Consider the following 25,669-nt stretch of genomic DNA (forward strand, 5'->3'; position numbering starts at 1 on the left):
AAATTACATTGCTCTTTTTCTTCCAGCCATGTCACACTGCTCACTTACAACTCCATTTATTTGCAACTACAAGATGTTTTCCACGTGTAGTGTTACCAGTGAGGTGTATCTCCTATTTGACTATTTTAAGCTTTAATTACCCTTAAAATTAAGAACCTCAACACCTTCTTCCTATGTTCCTCCTACTATTACTTCCTGCAAAGTTTTCCCTATTAGTTGGTATGAAGTTAGGAGTTTTCCTCTCCCTGAAAAAAAAAAAAAATGTTCATAAGACAAGTCAAGAATTTTGTGGAATGACCATAGACTCCCAGCAGATGTCTGGATGGTTGAAATCTTTTTATTACTTTTTGAACAATTCGAGATTTATTTTAAAAGGTGTTGTTCACATTTTCTTTTTGAATAGGTAGACATTTGGAGACACCAAGAACAATAATAGCAATAGCACTTAGACTTATATAGCACTTCCTTGTGCTTTGCAGCACCCTCTAAACATATTTGTTCTTCCACTTATTTTAACCAAGATGGCCTCTATAGCCTTGTCACATTCATTCATTTGGATTTCTAAACAGGAGTGAATACTTTATTACTTCTGTTCCTTCTACAGCACATAAATATTTAACTGAGTTACAGATATTCACTTTTATAACCCACCCCATCCCAGGATTCAGTTTAAAGCTCTTCTGATCAGACTTGTACTCTAAGTAATTTTTTAACCAGTTCTTGTAGTTGTTAGACCTTGTGCCAGCAGTCCATTATTTAGATAATTGAGATTATGGTCTCCCAAACCATTTCTCTGTCAACACCATTTGCATAGCCAGTCATTTCACTTGTTTTTGTAATTTTGCTCTCCAGACTCTTCTGTTGCAATCTCTGGAGAATGTATTCTTGCAGATGTTATCATGCATGTATAGCTATGGAAAGATAAGGCAATAAGTGCAACTATTCTAAAGTATTCCTGTTTTTTCAGGAACACTTCCAAACTAAGTTTTTAAGAATGCAACATTGTTCAAAACAAACTGAACTACTAATCTGTTTTTAGAGGATAGGTTCTAAATAAAATCTGTTTTGGGTGCTTCTTTCTTACGCTATGTGCAACAACATAATCACTTGATTAAGAATTTGTTTAGCATTTAAAATAAGATCTTCTTTTCTATTATAGCCATCTGTTCAAGAAAGTGCTGTCATATAAGGTAAGGAAAATATAAACTTTGGGTTTAGAATTTCATTCTACGTATCTTTCTTGTTTAGTTTAGTTTTACTGTAAAAAAAATCTCCCATTAAAAATATATCAGAATAGCAAACTTAAAAAGCTTATGTCTTTTTCTCCTTTTATTAATGGAATAAACATTTAGTAAATATAAATTTATTTTTAATTTATTTTATTATCTTGTTTTTAAAATCCAAGAATCTCTAAGGCAGATTGTAAAATAGAATTTAAAACGGCTATTAAGAATTTAAACGTGGGCCAAAAAAACCTTTAGTTCCAGTATAAAAAAAACTATGTCCATTCATCAATTGTACATACAAAGAATAGCTGTCAAATAGGAGGTTTCTAATGTCTTTTGTGGTATCTGAAATATGTCTGGAGACAGTCTGAGCCCATCCAGTAGTATTAGGCCAGATACAGATCTGCATCTTTGAAACAGTTTCCTCTTTTAACAATCATTCTGTTTCCATATGTTTCCCTCCTGGTCTTCTCTCCAGATTGAAATTGGACAGTGATAATTTCTTAATAAGTATCTCTTAACTTAATATTACAGTATTTGGAGTTGTACTTCAAATCCTTATTTAAAGAGCTAAATATAACATATTAATGATCCCCTTTTAAAGCAGCGAGGTATTTATATCAAATAACCATTCCAAAAATCTGAAGGGCATTAATTTTAGTCCATTGCAACGTACTTCCCACAGTGTATTGGAGGGCCAATACAAAAATATACCATCTGAGCTGAGACTGTGGCCCTGTGGACAAGAGATCATTGAAATTATGGCTCAAGTCCTGCCATACTACATCAGGACTCACAGACTCAATTCATAACACCTTTTCTAATAAAATATCTGAGAAATACTGATATTTTTTTATGTGCAACTGTTATAAGATAACCTTTATTGGATACACTGGCACATATTAAAAATGAAACTTTTGTTGCTTGCTTTCAAAAGTGTACACCTACATAATACACATATAAACAGGCTATATACAGCATATGTATATACCTATACCCTTACATATAAATACATAAAAATATTAATCACTGTCCATCTTGAATGCATAGCGGAAAGAGGAAGCTTGAGAGTTAATACTGTATGGAACAAAACTATGACTGAATTTGAATGTTCTGCTTTGGATACCATGAAGCCTTCTCCCAGAAGGTTGTGAAGAGGATGTGTAGTGTCCCACACAATCTTACGGACCCTGCTCAAGCAATACTTATGTGCTATGTCCTGGATGGAAGGGAGGGAACTGCCAATAATCTTTTCAGCCATCCTCATCATTCTCTGCACTGCCTTCCTGATTGAAGCAGTGATGCTTCCAAACCAGATTGTAATGCAATATGACAGGATGCTCTCGGTCGTCCCTCTAGAAAGTGGGATAGGGGAAGGAAGATGTACTTTTCTCATGCGACGCAGAAAATGCAGGTGCTGCTGTGCCTGCTTCACTGATGTTTTTTTTACACCAGTTCACCAAACCTCTACCTCCTTGCGGTAAGTACATATTGAATAAGGCCCACTACTATTATATCGTCAGCATACTTCACAATATGGTTGCTGAGGAGAACCTGTGCCTAAGAAAATAGTGTTAGAAATATTAGTCCCAACTCACACATACTGGGGCCTATCAATAAGAAAATCAAAAATCCAATTGCACAAAGGAGTGTTAAAGCCTAAAGGGCCAAGTTTGATTACTACATGCTGAGGAATGATTGTGTTAAATGCTGAACTGAAGTCGACAAACAGCATATGCGCATGAGTATTTCTTTCCTCTAAGTCAGGGGTGTCAAACTGCCAGCCCCTGGGCCAGCTGTGTCATGCCAAAACTGCGCCCACCCCAGCTCCAGCAATGGTGGAAAAAATAGTGATACATTGTGACATGTCATGTGATGTTACGAGTTTGAAACCCCTGCTCTAAGTGCTCCAAGCTCAGATGGAGAGTCGAAGAAATAGCATCCTCTGTAGAGCAATCAGATCAGTATGAAGTAGTTTCTCTGAACGTGGCCAAAGTCTGCTGTGCTATATGTAAAATTAGACAAACTTTAACTGGCCTTCATTAATCTATCACCAATTGCGATATATTATTTTCTCTTTTATTTTTTACTATTATTGTTTTAATGTTTTATTTGCTAGTCTGTGACCATAATAAAAAATTGAAATTGAAACATATTAATGAATAGTTTTAAAGTTTCTAATAAATGAAAATATATTTTAAAAAGCTAATACATGCTACTGCTTAAATCAATAACTCATGTGGAACTTGAATTTTTTTTTTTTTTTACTCAGAACTAGGGAGATAAAAGAACACAGGATTAAATCTTTTCACATAATTTATTAAACATATTCTGAACACTTTTTTAGATGAAATCACTTAAAAGGCATTTATATACAAAAGTTATTTTGTATATATAAAGTTATTTTATATATATATTCGCTGCAGTGGCCATGTCCAAAACCTCAGCATGTCCTCAAATAAAAAAAAAATATAAGATGTAAAGAAATACATGCTATCTTTATTTTTGTGTATTATCAACATTTTACTTCATACTTGTTTGGACTGGAAGTATTAAACCAGTGAAAAAATAAAACGTTACTAATGTAAATTATTTTTTAAAAAAATTTCTATCATATTTTTTCACATCTGAAAATTCTTCTTTCATTGAGTTCATTGAATGTTGCAATGATAAGAAAATAGCAAATTCAGAAGTTAAGATGTCTCATAGTGAAACATTATAGGTTCTAAGAAACAGATTGTTTTCACAAATGTGCAACAGGTTTTTTCTTTTTTTAAAAAAAAACCCAGTCATTTGTGCCAGAAGGCATTCCAAAATCAGTCCAATTTATTTGTAGTATTTTATGTGAATCTATACCAGATGGTGTCCCAATTCCAAGTTTATATCTTATAACTTGGTTGTATCAGCACTAATGAGAACCCTTCCAGTTTGGATTTATATACTTTTAATTATCCCTATGAAGCCAACTTGGTGGCTAGACATTATCACACACTCCCTAGTTTATCCCAGCCTTGTATTTTTTTTATTTGTCAAATGAAGCCAATAGCATTTTTATCCTTTAATTTTTTTGTTCAAAATGGCAGTAACAAAAGCCCATAGTAAAGAAGTGATAGTTGGTGATGGAGATTATGTGAATTCTCTTATAGAAAATTCCTTTTATCACTAAATGAAGTCACTTAAATATTAAATACACATATATGTAATATAGAACAGTGTTTTTTAGAAAAGAGGAGCAAGGGAAAAATGGTGGGTTGATTAAACCTTCATTAACCTATCATTTTTTCCCACTTACAGGCCTCTCTTTCAGATAAAGAGGTCTCCCTGTTTGCATTAAAAATAATGCAACATTTGACTCATCTTAAGATATACACTTGTAAATAGAGGCATTCGACCAATTTTTCTACAGTTAGAGCATAGCTATTTGATATCATGTATATATGTATAGGGCAGGGATAGGCAACCTTGGCTCTTTTATGACTCGTGGACTTCAACTCCCAGAATTCCTGAGCCACCATGGCTCAGCATGGAAACCTCTCCCTCTCCCTTCAGCATGGCTGGCTCAGGAATTCTGGGAGTTGAAGTCCACGAGTCATAAAAGAGCCGAGGTTGCCTACCCCAGTATAGGGTATCAGAGAAATTAGGAAAACTTGTTGTACAATTTAATAAAATGATTTTGTCCCATTAAGGGGATAAAAATCCAGACAATAAAACTTTTTCCTTCATGAATAGAAAGTCTCAATTTAAATAACCAGCTTTTTCATTTAAGCTAATGTTTCCAAAGAGGGAGCAATTTACACACATAAACCCATTAACACATCTAAGGAGGTTTTATTCCAATTATGTCATTTTTCTAAATATTAGATTTATCTTCTGTTTCCCAGACATTTAGAATCCAAAATACCTAGTTAATGTTATTTCTGGAATGCCAAGCTCTGTTTTGAATTATACTGTTAAATAAGCATACAAACAAAAACACTGTGATTTAAAAACCAGAGAGAGAGAGACAGAATATGGCATTTCATATGGACTAGCAATATATGTTAACATTTCACCTAGATTAGTAAAACACAATAAAATATAAATGTTAAAAAGATGTATGTTCAAATACCAATTTCTAAGCCATCTAATCATTGAAGCATAGCATCGTTTATATTTTAAAAAATTAGATACTGGACCGGTATGTGCCCTCAGCTTAGAGCTGGTCACAGTGTGATCTACTGTTTGACGTGGGATCCCACAGTCACACTAGGGAAGATACTGTGCCCCATTTGTACAGACAGTCCTGGCAGACACTGTGTGAGGTGTGAATTCTATTCAGGATTGTCCATTACTGATGTGGTAGTTCAAAGCCTGGCACCTTTTTTGGGGGAGGGGTCATGTACATATCTTCCTATGTCTATATTTCCAATGCATTTCCCTCTTAATTTACTGGTTTGAAATTCTATCTCTGCCAGTGTCAGGACCAATAATTTTGTACAAAAAATAAATGTAGCTTTAAGCAGTGTAATTTTGAGAACAAAAAACAAAAACAAAACAGGTATTGTACAAAATAAAGCATAAGTTGAAAAAATAAAAATAATACATATACTGTCATGGCATTGATCTTTATTTTTTCACTTAATAGGGAGTAGACCAGTGGTTCTCAACCTTTCTAATGCCGCGACCCCATAATACAGTTCCCCATGTTGTGGTGACCCCCAACCACTTATACATCACCGGGTGCCAGGGGCGTGGCCAAAGAAAAGGGGGAAAATGGCGGACAGCCTTGTTTGGCGACCCCCGTGAAATGATCATTCAACCCCAAATGGGGTCCCGACCCACAGGTTGAGAACCACTGGAGTAGACCGATTTCTAATTTAATGTAATGTACACTACATTTGGTCAATTGCAGTATGTGACTGCATTAATGAAACTCAGTTTCAGATTGTACAGGTAAACTTAATTTCTAGGGGTAGAGATTAATAAGCAAACAAATCAAAAGTTCAAAAGCTCATGGTATAAAAGTACAGCATTATGAATACATCTGGGAGTCTTGTACTCAATCACAGAGCAGTATGCCTATCCAAGAGTCAAGAATAATGAAGGAGAAGGGACAAAATAGTAACACAGGAGGCATTACAACTGGGCGAAAGTCATTTAATGCTCTAACAGTAAAAGCAAAGAGGCAAAAAATACAGTCAGGGATATATTTCCCCTTTCCAAAGAGTAGTTGCCAATGGAGAAATCCTGTAGTTTTCATTTGCAATTATAATAGCTGTATCCAGTTTTGACTGAGTCAGAGGAACATTAATTAACCTTCCCTTGCCCTCCTTTCATTGGCTTTCAGAATGAATGACAAAAGTATAATCCAAAATCTGCTGATAGCAATTTTTAATAGAAACATAGGTAAACCTACTTTTCTGGATAGTGCTATTAAAATAATTATTTTTGTAGAGTAAAACAATGCCAGTGACCATTTGTGTGTGTGTTTGTTGTGTGTGTGTGTTTTATTCTAGGAGCACATGATTCTTTGCAGATTTGCTGATCAGACAGCTGTCCAGCTGCCCTCTGAACGCAGGCAAATAGGTATGCTTTTCTGTAGAACAGCTGTTGTGGAGATTATATACACTGTATTTGGTGATGTGATTAGCTTACTATTAATGGCTGGTTGTGACAGGTATTAACAAGCAGTTATAAAAATGTATGACTGATTCTAATCTCTTGTCAACCATGAAGACTCTTGGGCAAGCCTTGCCCTTGCAGATACAGATTTCCTTAAAAATCATATTAACACTACTAATGTTGCCTCTCTCTCTCTCTGCAAAATCTGTTTCCTGATTCTTCTGATAGATGTACAATAGGTGCTGTTGTGAAATTGGTTTTCTTGTAATAATAACACATTCAAACATAACCTCTTGTTTGTGCTATAAATGCTTATTGAGCAATTTAATTATATATAACATGTGGATAGATATCCAAAGTGGTCAGTGACTCATAAAAACAGCAATAATATGCTTTACTATGGATAAATCAGACATATCACTACAACATATTAAAAAAATAAAATGAGGCATTGTTTACAACAGTGTTTCCCAAACTTGACAATTTTAAGGCATGTGGACTTCAACTCCCAGAATTCCACAGCCAGCACAGTAGGCCAACCAACACAGTAGGCCAACCAACAGAAATCATTAGGTTCACTGTAAGGCAGAACAGAACAGAAATTATTAATCTCACTGGTAAGTTCTCAGCAGTTTTCAAGCAGTAGTCAAAGGCATGGATTGACCAGGCTCTAGATTCATATTTAGTTTATGTCTTTAAGACGTATGACAGGCATTGCTAGTTAGGAATCTTTACTGCATATCAGTAACTCACTTAAAGTTGATTGCTGTCTGTCAGCATGGAGATACAGCTCTCTATTTACCCCACTCTAATTTTAGTTACTTCTTTCTCCCATCTCTTGTGTTCTCTATAACAAACTCTCTGCCGTATGCCTGTTATTAGCCTTCAAGCTTGATGATTGTTTGATTATATCAAAACTAATTGTTCTTCCCTGAAAAACTGGCTGTTGACTGAATTCTAATGCTGATTAATTTGACTATTTTTAAAACGTTAAATGATGTTCTACAGTATTATTCTAATTGATTTTATGTTTTAGTCATTATTAAATGTCTTAGGAAGACATGTGATTGAAAAGTGAACCATAAATATTTGAAGTAAAATATTTGCAAGAAGTAACAGAAAAATTATCTGGTTGCCAAGAGTTAGCAATGACTTGATGGTGCATAATTAATCAGGAGAAAAAATGAGTATGAATATTAATGAAAGTGTTTAGTTACAGGCTGTATTACAGAGGTATTAAGAACAATAAAAGTGTTTGCTTAGACACTTGCATAAAATATTCAGTCTCTGTGGTTCAGAGTACATAAAGAAATTTCAAGATCTTCTAACCTTTTGTATGTCTCAGTAAATCTGGCAGATTTTAAAGTTAGCAAAATTATGCTGTTATCAACCCAGCTGTGCATTTGAAAGGTGTCATTCACCAATTGGGAGGGAGTACCTTTTCCAATACTTTGATGATATATAAAGGAAATATGTCACATAAGGATGGGTGGAATGATTGTGTCTTTGTGTGCTTTTAAACGTTGATTCAGCATTTCAGCAGTCCTTTTTCCCTTCACAGAAAAAATAGGAAAGAGAAATTTCTGAACCTCAAGCATCTTCTTTCCTTCCATCTAGCTTTTGTGTTCTTATTCTTGTCTTGTTAGTTCTGATGTTATACTTGACATTAGGCTCTATTAAAAATCTTTCTATTTCAGTCATCTTTCTTCACCTTTTAAACTTGCTAATGGGTGTGTAATTTTATTTTCAGCTGATTGGAGGGGGGGAGGTCAGATCAGATTAGCATGAAACAAATGTTCCCTAAAAAGAGATACTGAAATACACTGGGGTGCAATTAAGCTTAACGATAACTAGTCCTCCCTGAAAGTAATGCTTTTTGAACCAGTAGGACTCACTTTTGAATATTTACCAGTGAATGCTTAAGTTTGTGCTGTCAACTTTCTTTCTTTTGTTATATTTCCAACCCAAATTGCTCTTCCCAGTGCTTTTTTTTTTTTTAAAAAAAAGGTTCCATCCAAAAAAGGTGCTGGAACTCCGTTCTGGGTGTTCTATGAGAAAAAAAGCCCTGGCTCTTCCAAACAACACATTTTATTTTTATTTTTTTGCTACTCCTCTGTTACTTCCACTTTCTCAGTTTCTTAACAATATAAAAATAATTTATATAGTATTTTGTCTCTGGATATCACTGTTATAGGGATTGACTTCTGTATATAATATAAAGCATGGTAGTCACCAGATGTATAAAATTAGATAATGTGTAGATTTTTATTTAGACCAAAGATGGATTACAAAGTAGTATTCAAAGTTATTTGTATTTTGTCAATTATTATTATAATATTATTATATGTATCCAGAAACCCAAAATACATTCCAATTTCTCCCCAACAATAATTCTATAGGACAGGTGGCGATGAGAGATTTCTGGCCCATGTTAACCAGTAAGCTATGATTGTGGGAGATCTGGAATTTGGGTCTCCCCAGATGTAAGGCTAACATCTTAACTGGCTTTCAGAATTTTTTTCATATATATGAAATATATATATATATTCTGTTCATATATTTCAGGTAAACAGTGCATGGGACTGGTGGACCTTGACCGGGCTTGGAGTGTGGAAAGAAGCAACTACTCAGCCCAAGTGATAACCATGGAACCACAGTCATGTTCCCCAAAGAATAATTTGATAACTGGTATCCCAGTTTAATTCAAAGGTTTTTCTGTCAAGTTGAATTGATATTTAGTTTTCTTGATCAAAGTGCAAATAACTTTTTGAAGACTGGAAAGGAAACTCTGTACATCTTGAATCAGTTGTCTCCAGAAAAAGGAAGGAAACGCAGTAGGGGCTATCTTGCAAAGCTTCCTAATTCCTGTTTGAAATATGTGTTTAAATGACATCTGGCTCTCCCAAAATGTTAAGCAGTCTACATTATAATAGCAACCAATATATCCTTGGAAGAATGATTTCCTTTTCTATGAAAATTGGTCTTGACATTGGGAAACGTATTTTGCAAGTGTTTTGAGCTTATCAGTATTGAACTAGAGAACAAATCATAGTATCTTCTTTTCAATATTTTACAATTATATTTTTGTGCTCAGTTACAACTGTATTGCTGTAAATACAAAGTATCACTTTGCTCAAATATTTTAATATTTTTTTAGAAAAGTATATTCTAAATTAAAAAAAATCTCACAACGTATGATCGCTGTGTGGTCAACATCCATGTGGTTTTCTTGATAACTATTTAAGTGTGGTTTGATTATTTGCAATTTCCTACCCTAGCTTAAGGGTTTTTATATTTTGGGTAATTTCCCATTAAAGTACTAACTAGGTCCACTCTTTCTTAGCCTATTTCAAGATAGCCAAGGTCATCTAAGGAATGCTTCAGGTCAAACTCACCACTGTATTTATAGTATATAATTTACAAGTAGATTTATACATTAACTTTGATTACTGTCCTCTGTAGGACAAAACAGATTTGTAAGGAATTCTTTAAAGGTGCGTATGTACGTTTACCTGTTTTTTCTGCAACTCTTTATCTTCCTTCAGTGAGAGTATCCTTTAATCTTTCCCTGTGAGGATTATGTTCCATGTTTTGATTTGGCCACATGAATGCTGGGGAGGAAGAGGATAGGGAAAAGAAAACAACTGTGGAAATGACAGTTACAGCAGAAAAAAGCCACATGCCTATACTTCATTTCTTTTCTTTTTTTTTTTTTAGATCTGTTTCTCTAGGAAATTCTCGTTGGTATTTTGAGATATGCAGTCATGTGTACGTTACAGTTTGGTCCTCCTGAATAAACACGGGAATAGCACTCCTTTTTCAGGCTTTAATTTATATTAGCTCATTTTTTAAAAACTCATTTTAAGTTATGTTGTCATTAGCCACTCAGACAGATTCTTCAGAAGGTAAAGTAGTGTAACCAGATACAGAACACTTTTTAAATTATTACAGTGTTTAGGTTCTGTTTGGTTTACTCAAGCAATGAACTGTAAACCTCCTCCAGAATTAATTCATTAGAGTAGACTTAGTTGTTCCTCCAGTAATGTCAAGGCTGGATAAAATGTTCATATTCTAATATTTCAAGCTTGATTATGTTTCTCTCATATTTATTGTCTGAAAAATTAAAGAGATTGTTCAAAGCTAAGCAAAGGGAGAGCAATAATACAGTAATCCTGTAAAGAAACATTTTGTTTTGAGTGGTTTTCATAACAGTTTACTATTGTTCATGGCACAACCAATGAGTTTATTTTTTCTTGTTCTGTTCTATTGTACTAGCTTTCTAATATCAATATAATATCAGTATAATGTATTTTTGAGACTATTGGATTCTTTCAATAAGAAATTTAACATTTACTATTGAACATTTAAGATGGTCCATTGCATATTTAATGATAGTTTTTGCTTGTATTCCTTTATATTGTAATGTTTAAGACAGTTTAAAACTGACTTTCAAGACAAACAGTCCCAAGGCAATTTGTTCACACTTTATTTCTGTGAAGATAAAAGGCAGGAAGACTTAAATGTGTGCAGCTTTTATCTTCCAGAATATAAATGAAGCAATCTTAAAGGAAATATCTTTGGTAGTACCATTCTGTTTCATTACCAGATCATAAGTGACAAAGGTGTGAATACAGTCTTACAAAACTGACTGCTTCAGAGAGAAATTTGATAGATAATTACTAAAATCAGCTTTTTTAAAAAAAAAACTCTAAAAGCTTATTATCCAAAACGAACTCACACATTGAAATGGAAAAATGCTGGAATTTGGCAGCAGTTGTAAACTCTGAAAAGTACCATGTCATTTCTCCCTAGTCACTGGGAGAAAGAGAAAGAAGCAGATGGCTAAGCAAAAGGGCTCAAAAGACATTTTATGAGCTGATAATGAAGTTTCACAAGTGACAAGATCTTGGTTGGAGAAAATCAGGTCTACAAGCGTTCTGGAAGTTCTTCAGTAGATGCTAGTGAGAGAATTTCTTATACGGTCTATCCAAGATATACAACAGTGATGCAACATGGAAAAATGAATTGTTGTGGATGCCTCATAACAAATGTGTGGCCACAGTCCAAATGTATTAAAGATTACAGTTAATACCAATAGCAAATTGTAAGTACTATTCAGTTAAACTAAAGTAAGGGCTAATTGGAACAACACTCTTTGCTTAATTTTAGAAATGCATGTAGTGTAGAGGCTGCCTGCACTTCCAGACTGCAGAATATCCGATAAAAGTAGGACTACCTCTGGGAAGATCTGTTACTTGATCTCTGCCCCAAAAACTTCATGAGGAGGAGTGACCACTATTGCCTCCTCACTAGATAACCAGACAAGGTGAGCAGATATGATTTTGGCAACTTGTAGATTTGAATTCAATGGGACTTCTTGTAATGGATGAGTTATTTTCAAAGGATGGAGTTTGACTTATCCACTGCATATTTAGAACTTCTGGGTCATCTTCAATAGTTCATTGTGGTAGTCCAAATAATGTAGGTATGTGATCATGACTCGGTTACCATCACCTATTAGAATCCTGCCCCATCATAAGAGTTTCTGGGCAAGAAATCATTTTACTGTATTGTACTTTTTTTAACTAGACAAAACCAAATCTGTTTGATATATGAATAAGGAGCCAACAGAGAATTTTGCCAATATTACCTCCTCTTCCTATGATGACAAATTTTCGTTTATGTGTTTCTATTTAACATTTATTCCTGCCTATATAAATTTAACTTTATTTCAGTCTGAATGGTTATGGAGAGCCATTTTGGAGTAGAAATAAACATTTTCTCTAAAAGTAATATTTTGGTAACTATCATTTGCTGCATATTATCAAAATAAATTGATTAAAATCTATATGAAGCCACACACTTCAAGATGCCCATTAAGTCATTCTACTCTAATGAAAAATATTATTGGATGCTGTCTGAGATATTTGTTCACCATTGTATATCAACAACTAGAGCTAATGCATAAATTATTACCTAGTTTCCTAATCTATGCTCCTTGTAATTTTATCTGTTCAACTGTGCTTTCTAGTTTATTTTTTCTTTACGATTGTAGTGTTCCAACTGGGGTCATGGTTTAGGGTGTGTTAACAAAGCATTCCAGGGATATGTTTTCAAACTGGCAATTGGCTTTCATGCATTCATTCCTTTTTTCCCTTCAAAAAGGTCACAACACTTTTCATGCTTTATTTTTAGCTTCTAATTTTCTTGCTGGCATAAAGTTTAGTAGTGCAAGTATGTGTTACAGAGACCGATGTAACAACCCTGTCAAATTTATCTGACAAAGACCAAATAACAGAGTCACAGAACTCTGACTAGGTCTACTAATTTATTTTTCTAAAATTGCAATACCCACTTATTTAAATGTTGTACTTGTACATGCAGATTTAATTAGGTTTTTTTTTTAAAAAAAATAGGCAGTTTCCCTAGGCCCCATGTATCAACAGTATGGTTTAGTATTTCATATTATCAGATGGATTGGTACTTTTACTAACTCATTTACTTAAACTGTTTTAAATAAAAATTACACCAAAGGATTGCAACAAGAGGAAAGAGGGAGGTGTGAACATTTTTCACTTTCTTGCCTCTTAGAGGTCCTTTATATGTCAGTTTCCTAGAAGGTGAATTTGTTAAGAATATTATTGTTGAATAGACAAGTACATCTACTTCATTCCAATTCCAGTATTGGAAGAGATTTTTAGGATAATCAATACAAAAAGCTGTATAAAATTAATCTTGTAATTATTCTTCAATATTTGTGTAACAATTTATATTTGCCTTTTTATGGCAGGCTGGACTGTAAATAAATGCCACAATGGCATTTATATATTTAACTATTTGCAGTTCTGACATGGAGCCCAATTAATTTATTAAATTAATCTTTGTACATCCTTTAACATGCAAATGATTGCTTGGAATAGCAGCAAGTTATCAAGATTTCAGCAGACAAGAAAGGGAATTTAATATTCCTTCCTGAAACTATCATGAAAATTACTCTTCTGAAATTACGCTTCTGGATAAACTTTCAATTGATGCCAATGGAATTTTTTTTCTTAATTCAAATGGTGCTTTTATACAATTGTTTTCATTAAGAATTTAGAAGGGGAAGGAAAGGGTTAAATCTTTCCTTGGTATTCCTATATTCTTATTTCCAAGCAACTGTATGTGGATTCTTAGGAAATCATACCCATAATTTTGTACCAAGATATAAATTAAAGACACATGAGTATTCATGTTTGGGCTCATATTGACTAATCCACAATAAGTTAATTTGGTGCAACTCTCTGTACTGAAATCAGCCAAATCACATATCTTAGTGTGAAAATTGAATTTTGTCATAAATCTTTATCATTTCATAGGCTGATGGCAATAGTGAAAGGTTTAAGGCAAATGTGGCTACCACATTACTTATTGAATTGATACCCTACTATTCCATTAACTCCAGTACTCAAAGCATTTTGCAGCAAAGATGGAGAGAATAAAGCATGACAATAAAATAGATGCTTATCCAAGTAAAACCAAGCTTAAATCACAAAATAAAATGTAGAAAAAGATTTGTTTTTCCAACTTCCTGAATGCTGGGAAGATTGGAACCAAATTCATCTTAGGAAACCATTGCCACCACCTGCAAACCCAATGAAAGCTCAAGTCAAGGAGTATACCCTTATTACAAATCAGTCCTTCCTGCATGAGCACAACCCCATCCCAAACATCATGTATTATACAATCTTTGCATTTTTGCAACCTTGAGAATGGTTTTAAAATTACTAAAAAAAAGGAGTCTGCCTAGCTACTGGCTGTTCTAAAAGCTAAGTAGTGTTGGACCTGGATAAGTCAGGATGATCGCCCAGAAATACCAGTCATAGGTTACTCTAGGAGTCAAAAACCATTCAAGAAAAAGACAGTGACAAAATTAGATGATATTTGTCTAGAAGTTGAGCTCAGCTTGAAGAAGGCTCAGTGGAATTTGCTGTTTTCAGATTAAGAAAGGACAGGGATTTTGTCAAAAGCAGCTGCAGGATTTGGGTGCTATATTTCAGAGTTCTGTCCGTGACAGCATCATTGCTGCAGTTGCTCAACCCATCTCTGTCTTCCTGGAAAAGACAGCTGCACCTCTTGACTTGATTTCCTGTTGTTCAAATTGTGCATAGTTTTTATTTTATTTTAGTGGTCTTCCTTTTAGTGATGTGAACTGCTTTGATATCAGATAACTGAAAAGCAACAGAAAATTATAGTTAGTACAGTGAGTAAAATGAATAGTAGAGGAGAGGAGGAAAATTGTAGATGGTGTGGCCAAAAGATGTGCAGATATGAAATTTGTTTTATCTGAGGCAATCTGGTGCCTTCAGATGTTTGGGGACTGCAATTTCAATCAGTTCCAGACAGCTTAACATGGGTTTCCTTTTAGGGATGACAAGAGTTTTAGAAGAGTTCTTACTTCAAAGCAATCTGATCACAGTAGATGTTATGGGAAGCTCATAGGATTATGTAGCTATTCAGGTTCAAAATAGAAAAAATTGCTTTGGAAGGTATGTGCTTAGGGCTTGCTGCACCTTTTCCTGATATCAAGAAAGAATACATTTGAGTTAAAGAAGTGTTAAGGAGGTGATGACAAAAACATGCACCTTTTTAGCATTTCTGTAATAGAAACATTTTCCTCAGATGATACAGCTATCACACAAACTCAAGGAAAGACATAGAGGTGCATATGAGCAACTATATTCATCTTATTGGTCAAGCTCCATTTGACATATCTGCCAGTTTTCTATATTTGCTGATACATTTAGGCAGCTGAGACAGTGTAAGGATACACTCAAGATACTGTGCACTGTTGATCAACAAACTCTAGCCAGGATAGTTGTTACCACTCCAGATTACCTTATATTCTTTTATCTTGAGGATTTCAGTGTCCATGCTGAGGTTGCCACATGAGAAATGAATTATGATTTCATGGACCTGTTTGATATCTGGCTTTGCATATCCAGTAGGAGACACAGTGGATTTGTGTCTGGCTATTCTGTTTGGCTAGTGCCAATGATCTGCTAGAGCAGGGCTTTTCAACCATCGGTACAGGTACCACCTGTGGTACATTGGCACCTGACAGGTGATACATGACCATCCTAAAAAAGTGGTAGCGGGGAAGGGGAATGAACTGAACCGGTGGCAGCACCGCACAAGCCTGAGCGAAAGATGGCTGGAGCTGCAAGGCTGTCAGGGCTCAGCGGAAGTGCCAGGATCAGCACTAGGCTCCAGCTGGAGCTCGGCGCTGATCCTGGTGCTTCTGCTGAGCCCAGAAGAAGCGCCGATCAGCTGGAATGTTGCAGCATCTCCAGGGTCTTGTGATTTACATTCAGATGCTTGGCAACTGATTCATATTTATGACGGTCACAGTGTCCCAGGGTCTTGTGAAACCTGCTTCAACCACCCAGCAGACGGGGGCAATAAAAACCAAACACCCCCCACCGCACTCCTGCTGCATATCCTCAACAGAAATGCTCACAACAATGAAAACCTCAGACAGGAGGAAGAGTGCTGCCGGGCGGGCAGGAAGGTGTCTTGCTCGGCTGTGGCTTGGGGGGCACTTTTTTCAATGCCATTGTAACTTCGACATTCACTAAGCGAACTGTTGTAAGTCGAGGACTACCTGTACTTTATCACTTTATTCCTTTTTTGGGGGGGGTCATCAAGTTTTTGATACTTTGCTAGGCGACTGGTAGTACTCGGATGTTGCTATATCCTAAAAGTGGTACAATGGGTGAAAAGGTTGAAAAGCCCTGTGCTAGAGAATCATTCTGTAACTCCAGGATAATGGTCAGATTATTCTCTGTGCATATTTACAGTAGCAGCTGCTCTAAACATTTATTTAAAAATTCAAACAAATTTGGATTTCTTTTTGGATGAACTTGGAGAATCTCCCATCTAATTGGTCATTATTACCGATATTATCAAAGTCCTGATCTGTAGAATATAGTAATGGCCTGGATAGTTGGTATTATAGCTTAAAAATGCCCTCTTCTCTTTAGCAGAAGTCAGTTGACATCTTGGTTATTGGAGATCTGAGAACAATTAAGCAAACAGAACTGAAGTAAAAGAGAGGAAATATAATGAGCAATCAGACTGAACCATAGAGGTTTTTTTTAGGTCCATTTATCATCTAATTCTCTTTAGAAGGCCAGATCCTGAAGTTGAAACTCAAATACTTTGGCCACCTAATGAGAAGGAAGGACTTACTGGAAAAGGGCCTAATGCTGGGAAAGATTGAGGGCAATAGAAGAAGGGGACGACAGAGAATGAAGATGGCTGGATGGAGTCACTGAAGCAGTAGGTGTGAACTTAAATGGACTCCAGAAGATGGTAGAGGACAGGAAGACCTGGAGGAACGTTGTCCATGGGGTCGCGATGGGTCGGACACGACTTCGCAATTAAAAACAACAACAAAATCATCTAATTTTTAGACTGCTGCACACTTAAGACACTTGAAATAATATCTGCAGTAGCAATTGCCATAAGGACACACCTCTCTGTCTTCATTATGTCTACACAGAACAGTCTTATGATGCTTTAGGAAAAAAATGCTGCATTCCATCAGGATTTGGGGGGAGTGCCAAATTCAGAATCCAACTCAGGAATTTTCACTTTTGTTGTTTGTGTTTTTGCAAATAAAACTGTTCAGATTTGCTTCAGTTTGGACTTTTGAGGCAAGTCATGTTCATATTCTTTTCATCTGAAGATGTGGACAGGGTGTGTGGTGATGAAAGCCACCACTTGTTCACCCCTTATTCTTCCAAGCAGAGTAGTAAAACAGCCACGCTCCCACAGACTTCATAATTAAGGGAGGTGATCAATTCTTTTCTGAGTGTGGAATGTGACCTGCATACTAAACGCAGGCAGAAGCCTTTGTTTAAAAAGACCTCCCTTGTCCTTGAATATCTCTATAATTATAGGTTACTCTTGGATAAGGCATTGATAAAGTGATGACATCACAATTCCAGATGTGTCCTACTCATTTCAATAGTGTTCCTTCCAAGATAAAATATTGAGATGCCTTTGTCATCTGCAAAAATGATCTATGCCAGAGATCATAGCTGGAGGGAAGTGCAACTTATATTGGACCTCTTGGCTGCTTTCTACCTTCCCATCTTTCTAACAGGTTGGTTCTTGGGACATGGTTTTGGAGGGACACCAAACCTTATTTCAGAATGTGTCCAGAAGGTGGTGCTAGACGAATATTGTTTGACCACTAGATATTGACCTATGGAATGCTACATGGTTTTTTCATGTCTCCTATGTTTAATATATAAATGAATCCTTTTTGGAGAAATGTTATCAGGATGCCAAAGACAATTCTATTCTTCTATCTACTTTTTAACTCCAAAGGAACAATCAGTACCCTTGAATGCTATCTCAATGATGGGCTGCATAAGAAAGAACTGAAATTAATTTCAAAGTAGAACGAGGTGCTTAACTTGGGATGAAAGTGAAGCTTGTTCTGGGTGGGAATGCATCCCCCATAAAAAGCAGGTTCACAGTTTGGGATTGTTCCTTGATTTCCAGCTGCCTTTGGATTTGCAAGTGCCAGCTTTGGCAAGGACCACATTTGTACAATTATAGTCAGTGCACCAAATGCAATACTGCCTGAGGTGATTTGACACAACAATGATCAACATCTCAATTACAACCCATCTTGATTAGTGCAAAGCTCCTTTTGTAAGTTACCCTCTCAGGCTATTGACCTGAACAGGTAACAGAGATAACATGGATCCTGTAGTGCAGTGATGGCGAACCTTTTAGAGACCGAGTGCCCAAACTGCAACCCAAAACCCACTTATGTATCCTTGGGTGCTGGGTGAGTGTGGGCCATTGGGTGGGTGTGGGCCATTGGGTGGGCATGGCTTTGGTGATAACGACAGACTGGGTGGAACTAAAAAGTTCAATCAATTCCAACTTTGCGAGATTTTTTTTCCCCGCAAGAAGTTGAAACCTTTTTTTTTTTTAACACGGCGGCGGAGGACTAAAGCAAAAAGGTTTTATAAAACCCAGCTGAAGGCCTAGGACTGGGGCGATAGTGTGTGTGCCCACAGAGAGGGCTCTGTGTGCCACCTGTGGTACGCGTGCCATAGGTTCGCCACCACGGCTGTAGTGCATGATTTGGACTGATACTTATTGCTTTTAGGGCACAATTTAAGGTCTTGCTTTGAACCTTTAAAGCTCTAAGTAGCTTAGGACAGAGGTGAGGAATTCTGGGAGTTGGCTGAGGAATTCTGGGAATTGAGGTCCACAAGTCAGAAAGTTGCCAAGGTTGGGGACCTCTTGCTTAGGACTTCATTAGTTCCAGTCATGAATTGTCCTGCTTATAGAAATAGGCTGGAATTCTTTCCAGATGCCTTCCCACCCTGCCCGAACCTTTGCTGTAGATATGTGTAGATATGTGGGAAAGAATCTCCCGTGGCTCTGAAGTTATGGAATATACTCCCTATTGAGCTTGTTTGACTCCTACACTCACACCTTTTAAGAAGATACCCAAAGCATTTCTTCAGCAAGCTTTTCACTGTTAATTGTTTTAATGATTGATTTTCAGTTTCATTGATTTAATTTTATTCTATTTATTTACACTTCTATTTTTTACATTGTGGCAAGGCATCCAGAGAGTCAGTTTGGTATAGTGTTAAAGCATCAGGCTAGAAACTTGAACACCTGAGTTATTAAACAGACAGATGACTTTTAGCCAGTCCCTTTTTTTCTCAACCCTAAGAAGCAAACAATGTCAAATCACTTCCGAAATCTTGATCTTGCAAAAAAAAACTGCAGACCAATTCAGGCACTCACCAGGAGTCAGAAACTGACCGGAAAGAAACATGAAAAAAACAAAACATCTGAAGTATGGGGGTAATAAAATAATGTGATTATTTCCCTTTATTTTCTTCCCACTATACCTTAGCTCAGTGGTTCTCAACCTGTGGGTCGGGACCCCATTTGGGGTCGAATGACCATTTCACAGGGGTCGCCAAACCACACTGTCCGCCATTTTTTCCTTTTCCCTAGCTGTCCTACTCCCTCTTATTGATGGCCACACCCACTTGGGGGGGTCACCACAACATGGGGAACTGTATTTTGGGGTCACAGTATTAGAAAGGTTGAGAACCACTGCCTTAGCTTATTAATTTATTGCCTTAATGAACGGTACTTCAGTCTACCCCATTAAATGTAGCGAGGCTAATCCCCATGCCCAAAGAAACACAACCTGACATTCATCATCAAAAGTAAGCTTCCTTTGGGACATCCACCAGCGATCACAATCGGAGGCCCCGCGCCTTTGCTTCCTTATTCCGTTTGTTTCCAAGAAAGCCGTCTGAAACGGCCACCGACTCTGTTCCGCAGGGAACCTGAAACGGCCGCGCTTCTCCCACGTTACCCGAAGGCGAGCCGAGACGCGCACGCCTGCGCTCCACTCTCTTCCCGGCAGCGGGCGGCGTGACCGCCTCCGAGCTCGAGGGAGGGGAGCGCCAGGCAAGGACACGCGGGGGGGGGCTCCCTCCTGCCGCTTGCGTTGTTATCGACCTCTTCGCCTCCTGCGAGGACTTGGATTAGCTGCAGCCGGGCGCCCCCGGAGGCCCCGCTGGCGTTCAGTTCCCCGGCGCGCTGGGCTGGGTTGAGGGCGCCTTCTAGAAGAGCCGGGCGGGGCGCTCCGGCGCCTTTGCCTCTTGCATCTCTTCCCAACCTGCCGCTGGTGGTGGAGAGACCCAGGGCTGTTCTCCCTCTCTTCTTTTTCTGTCTGTGTCTGTCTGTCTGTCTTCCCTTCTCGACATGGATTTATCCTGGAGGATCCTCGTTTTATCCTGGCTTTACCTGGAGACTTTAGGGGATTTCGACGGCAGGTAAGTTGATCAGTTTCCTGGAAAGGAAAAGGTTGGGGAAACGAAAGAAAGGGTAGCAATCCGAAGCCAAGCTTCTTTTCCGAGCTGGTGGAGAATGAGAAATTGTCCAATTTACTAAGAGAAGGAAACAATTCACAACCTTGACACTGCCTTCTGTTTCCACCACTAACATCTGAGTGGCTAAGACAGGGTAGAAAACCTGTTGGAGGTGGAATCAGTCTGCACTCCGTTTTCTTTGCACGCTCCGTTCAAAATCTAGCACTTTGCACAAAATACAGCTGTGAAAGTTTTCACTTACTTGAGGAAACAGAGCTGGGAGGAATCAGTGGCAATAAGTGGCACCTGCAATAAAAGGTTTGCAAGACCCTAATAACTCTAAATAAGTAGATAAATGAAACAGGATTTTATTTTTGTGCACCCTTTTTTGTAATAAATCATAGCCTTCAGGCACACAAAACAGTTCATATGCCTAAAAGATTTGTGACATAATGATTGGCACATGCTTCCATACATCAAATTCCATTTTATCAAATGCATGAGTTAATAATACGCCTTTTTAAAGTTCATGGAAGACTCCTGTTTGTTATTTGGAATTTTTGGTTCGGTTCTGTTTTTCACTAATTTAAGGCTATCCCTCTGGAAATCAGAAACCTTGAATTGTTACAAGGATTCCAGCAGACCTTTGAAGTTGGTCAGTTTCAAATTCCTAGCAAAGAGAAAAAGCCACTTTGTGAATGGGAGACTAATTCAAGCACAGGGTTTTCTGATTTGTAGTTTGGTCTTTAAACTGCTGCACTGCATTGAGGGGAGAACCATCTAAACTAGGAAGGCTTACAGCTGGCATCTTGGCATTTATTTGAAAATAATTTCATCTCTTCCAATGGAATTTACCTCTAATTAAATGTGAATAGCTCTGAGTCCTAATCTGAACTGATTATTTTTTGATACAGGTAGCTATGGTAGTCCTAAACAGATCATTGGACAGTTGAATTATTTTATATATCTAAACTGACTGATAGGAACTCTCTATTATTAGGTAGACCCAGCTGATGATGTCAGGGCTTAAGTCTACAATCTTCTGTAAGTAACCCATCAGCCTCAGCCTTTTACTTAACATTTCTGCCAGTAACTGAAACCAACAGTACAGTAGATTTTTGATAGGATTGGGCGTTTTACACGTTAGTGTAGATCAGTGTTTCCCAAACTTGACAATTTTAAGGCATGTGGACTTCAACTCCCAGAATTCCACAGCCAGCAATGCTGGCTGTGGAATTCTAGGAGTTGAAGTCCATATGCCTTAAAATTGTCAAGTTTGGGAAACACTGGTGTAGATGGAAAGAATCTAATCTGCATTTGAATGTGCAGGAAGAATACTAGCAAGAAAAATTGCTCTAGTTTAATTGATAGGCTATTGAGAGCTGTGCTATTACATCTGTAGAAATGGTAAGCATAACATATGATTATACTCTATGGATATTAATCATATTCTGTTGCTTGTGCTTTGTGAAAATAACATGTTCACAAAAGGTAAACATGGAAGAAAGAGCTTTAAAACAAAATACTTTAATTGCTGAAGTGGTTATTTCCCCGTTGTTCATGTATAATTATATGGATTGTCATACCAAGTAACTGCAGCCTCCAGAACTCTTATGTTTAGCATCTGTGTAGCTTCAGTGTTTTGGGGTGAATGAGAAAAGAATGCCTATCTCCTGTCAGATAAATTATGCAATTGACAGTAAACCAGGGAATATTTATAATCCTGTAAAACTTTTAATTTCTTTTTATACCTGTATGTTTTCCAGGTATGCTTGGATATCTCTAAACACATACGTAAAATAAACATTAATCAGACAAGCTGTAAAATTAAGGGCACAATTATATTCCACCATTCAATGCAAATATTTCAGTTGTGTAAAGATGCATGATAGGCAAGCCTTGACAGGTTTAGGCAATCCAGGTTTCTTTTGAAATACATTGCTTAGTTGCCACAACCCTTCTGTAACTGATAGACCTATTAGATATATTATCTTTCTACAATTGTTAAATAGATCACAACTGCAGTACTTTGACCTCATTTATCAAGCTATTTTCATTGGAACCCAGAATAATGGATACAAAGCTGTTTTTTAACTAGGTATCGCAATGTAAACAGTCAGGAGGAACAAATCTAAATGGAAACCTGTATATGGGAAGTGTTTATCTCTCCCTGTGATTTGAAGCCATGAAAAGAATGCACACCTGCTCTGTTTATTGACTGGAACTGATATAAGTCTCCAGACTTACTGGTTTTCATAATTCATGAAGACATTTAGGAATGGTGAAGAATAACAGACCTTATGGCTATATCAGTAGGCAAATCTTGTAAAAAGCAAATCTTGTTTCATATTACACTAGCCTCTTTGGTCTCTGAATATGGAGTATGTTCAAATCTCCAAAATCTCAGAGGCTAGGGGACCTAGAAATTAAGTGAAGCCCAGACTTAACAACACAAAATTTTCTGGTTATACTACAGACCCACGTGGCTTGGAAACACAATTGCAGACCCTAGTAGACTTGGAGTCCTAGTGGACAATCACTTAAATGTGAGCCAGCGGTGTGCTGCAGCTGCCAAAAAAGCCAACACAGTTAGCTTCTATCTCTCTATTAATGCAGCTAGGCTGCATTAATAGAGAGATAGAATCAAGATCATATGAAGTGTTAATTAAGGTGACTAACCATCCTCTTTTAGGGAGGACAGTCCTCCTTTTGTAGGTTCTGTCCTCCCTCGAAAAGTGTCCTCCTACATGTCCTCCTTTTCGATATTTGAAGACTAATCTGCAGGGCTTTTTTTTCTCATAGAACGCTCAGAACAGCGTTCTGGCACCTTTTTTTGATGTTTTTTTTTTCAACTTTTGCATGAGCTGTGCTACTCCCACTATTGGCTTTTGAAAGCCGATAGGAATTGCTGCTGAGCGCGCCAAAACACCCGGCTGGCAAACTTTGCATATGCAAGTTGTCTGTATTATTGTTGCAATGAATAAAATGTTTCTTTTATTTACGATATTTTTTTTTCAATTTATTTGTGTCCTCCTTTTCATTGTAAAAAAGTTGGTCCCTTATGTTAATACAACTTTACAATGCCTTGGTAAGGCCACAGTTGGAATACTGCATCCAGTTTTGATCACCACAATGTAAAAAAGATGTTGAGACTCTAAAAAAAATGCAGAGAAGAGCAACAAAGATGATCAGGGGACTGGAGGCTAAAGTATATAAGGAAAGGCTGCTGGAATTGGGTATGTCTAGTTTAATGAAGAGAAGGACGAAGGGGGATAATAGCAGTGTTCCAATATCTCAGGGGCTGCCACAAAGAAGAGGGAGTCAAGCTATTTTCCAAGGCGCCTGAAGGCAAGACAAGAAGCAACGGGTGGAAATTAATCAAGGAGAGAAGCAACCTAGAACTAAGGAGAAACTTCCTGACAGTTAGAACAATTAACCAGTGGAACAACCTGCCTCCAGAAGTGGTGAATGCTCCAACACTGGAAGTTTTTAAGAAGAGACTGGACAGCCATTTGTCCGAAATGGTATAGGGTTCCCTGCCTGAGCAGGGGGTTGGACTAGATGACCTCCAAGGTCCCTTCCAACATTATTATTATTATTATTATTATTATTATTATTATTATTATTATTATTATTATTACTCGTGCCACTGGCAGCTTCATAGAATCTATCATCACAATAAGTAAGCTCACCCTATGAAATCTGCTGATTCCCACTTTGAGTTGAAGCTGTTAATGGTTGATTTTGTGTCGAAAGCCCATCTCTAGACATACCATTTGCTATTTAATATCAACAGCCATCAGACTAGATTTTATTTAGCCTTGCCATCACATTTTCTAATAGTCCTGGGGATGGACTGGCTTCAAACTCATAATCCATATGTTAATTAGAACTAGAATAATGTTTGGTTCACCTGCCTACAAAACTCACAGCCTGCAGGGCTTTAAACCACCCACATTGCATCCTCTGGCAGAAGTGTCCTCTTTTGTCTGGCAAATACATGGACCATGTTTTATTTATTTCTTGTTTAACTGAGTTTAGGCATCGCCCAACTGCAGTTGCTCTGAGCAATTCACAAGCAATAAGGTTGATGTGTTTGGAAACGGGGAGACAATGACTGTGATATCCATCAACTTTGTGATTGTACTTTCAGTCTTATTCCTGCAGCTCGGATTATCACAGAACATCACATCTACAAAAGACAGTTGGATACCTAAAGGACTTTTATTAATGAGAACTTGCAGAAAAAAATTATCTGCCCATTTTCTTCCCCTGTAAGTGCCCTGCCTTTGATGTAGTTCATTGTTACCAACTCCTTGACCCTCTATCTATTAATGAATACTGTCATTTTCCCCATCTTTTTGAAATCATGGAATACAACAAAACCTACAAATCTTGTCTCAGAGGACCTTTCAAATTGTTTGACATGAAAGAGGGATATAGACATCTAATTCCCATTGATACTCATTACTGAAATGTTTAGTAATATTATTTGAATTTGATAGTTCTTCCTCAGCCTTAATGAGATTTATGAACCATGTTTATCAAGACATATTGGAGACCATTCAGATCATTTTTTTGCTTATTTACCATTCTGCACATGACACAAGTATGTGCAATTCTGCAGTTCCTATAAAAACATGCTCTATACCAGGGGTCTTCAAACTTGGCCCTTTTATGGCTTGTGGACTTCAACTCCCAGAATTCCTCAGCCAGGCTGAGGAATTCTGGGAGTTGAAGTCCACAAGCCATAAAAGGGCCAAGTTTGAAGACCCCTGCTCTATACCAAGGGTCCCCAACTTCCGGCTGTGGCCCACTACCGAGCCTTTAGTCGTTTAGAATCGGGCTGTGGAAGTGGCGGGTGGGCGAGCGTGTACACGCATTCCCACTTGCGTGAGCAGAGGGCAAGTGCATTCATGTGCGCTCCCATTT

General features: G+C 37.2%; 2 protein-coding genes and 1 long non-coding RNA gene across 7 annotated transcripts in view; 2 read left to right on the top strand and 1 right to left on the bottom strand.

Annotated features, from left to right (window-relative positions):
- Positions 1–10,022, top strand: part of GSTCD (glutathione S-transferase C-terminal domain containing) — a 32,013-nt gene extending 21,991 nt beyond the window's left edge. For both annotated transcript variants that reach the window (XM_039344001.1, XM_039344000.1), the window contains exons 10-12: positions 1,160–1,190; positions 6,722–6,791; positions 9,393–10,022. In XM_039344001.1, the coding sequence (XP_039199935.1) occupies positions 1,160–1,190; positions 6,722–6,791; positions 9,393–9,529 (238 nt within the window). In that variant the 3' untranslated portion in view covers positions 9,530–10,022. The remainder of the gene's footprint in view (positions 1–1,159; positions 1,191–6,721; positions 6,792–9,392) is intronic.
- A 617-nt stretch (positions 10,023–10,639) lies between these two features.
- On the bottom strand, positions 10,640–20,191 carry LOC120308241. The gene is made up of 2 exons (XR_005556803.1): positions 20,068–20,191; positions 10,640–15,037 (listed from the first exon to the last, which is right to left on the bottom strand). It is a non-coding gene; the product is annotated as an uncharacterized LOC120308241 (long non-coding RNA).
- A 209-nt stretch (positions 20,192–20,400) lies between these two features.
- NPNT (nephronectin) overlaps positions 20,401–25,669 on the top strand; it is a 69,696-nt gene continuing 64,427 nt past the window's right edge. The window contains exon 1 of one of the 4 annotated variants that reach the window (XM_039343996.1): positions 20,401–20,701. In XM_039343996.1, coding sequence (XP_039199930.1) covers positions 20,631–20,701 — 71 coding nt within the window. In that variant the 5' untranslated portion in view covers positions 20,401–20,630. The remainder of the gene's footprint in view (positions 20,702–25,669) is intronic. The other 3 variants (XM_039343997.1, XM_039343998.1, XM_039343999.1) reach the window with 3 other exon arrangements.

Source organism: Crotalus tigris, unplaced genomic scaffold (assembly GCF_016545835.1).
Source record: "Crotalus tigris isolate CLP2741 ecotype Arizona unplaced genomic scaffold, ASM1654583v1 scf7180000017887.1893490, whole genome shotgun sequence".
Lineage (NCBI taxonomy): Eukaryota > Metazoa > Chordata > Lepidosauria > Squamata > Viperidae > Crotalus > Crotalus tigris.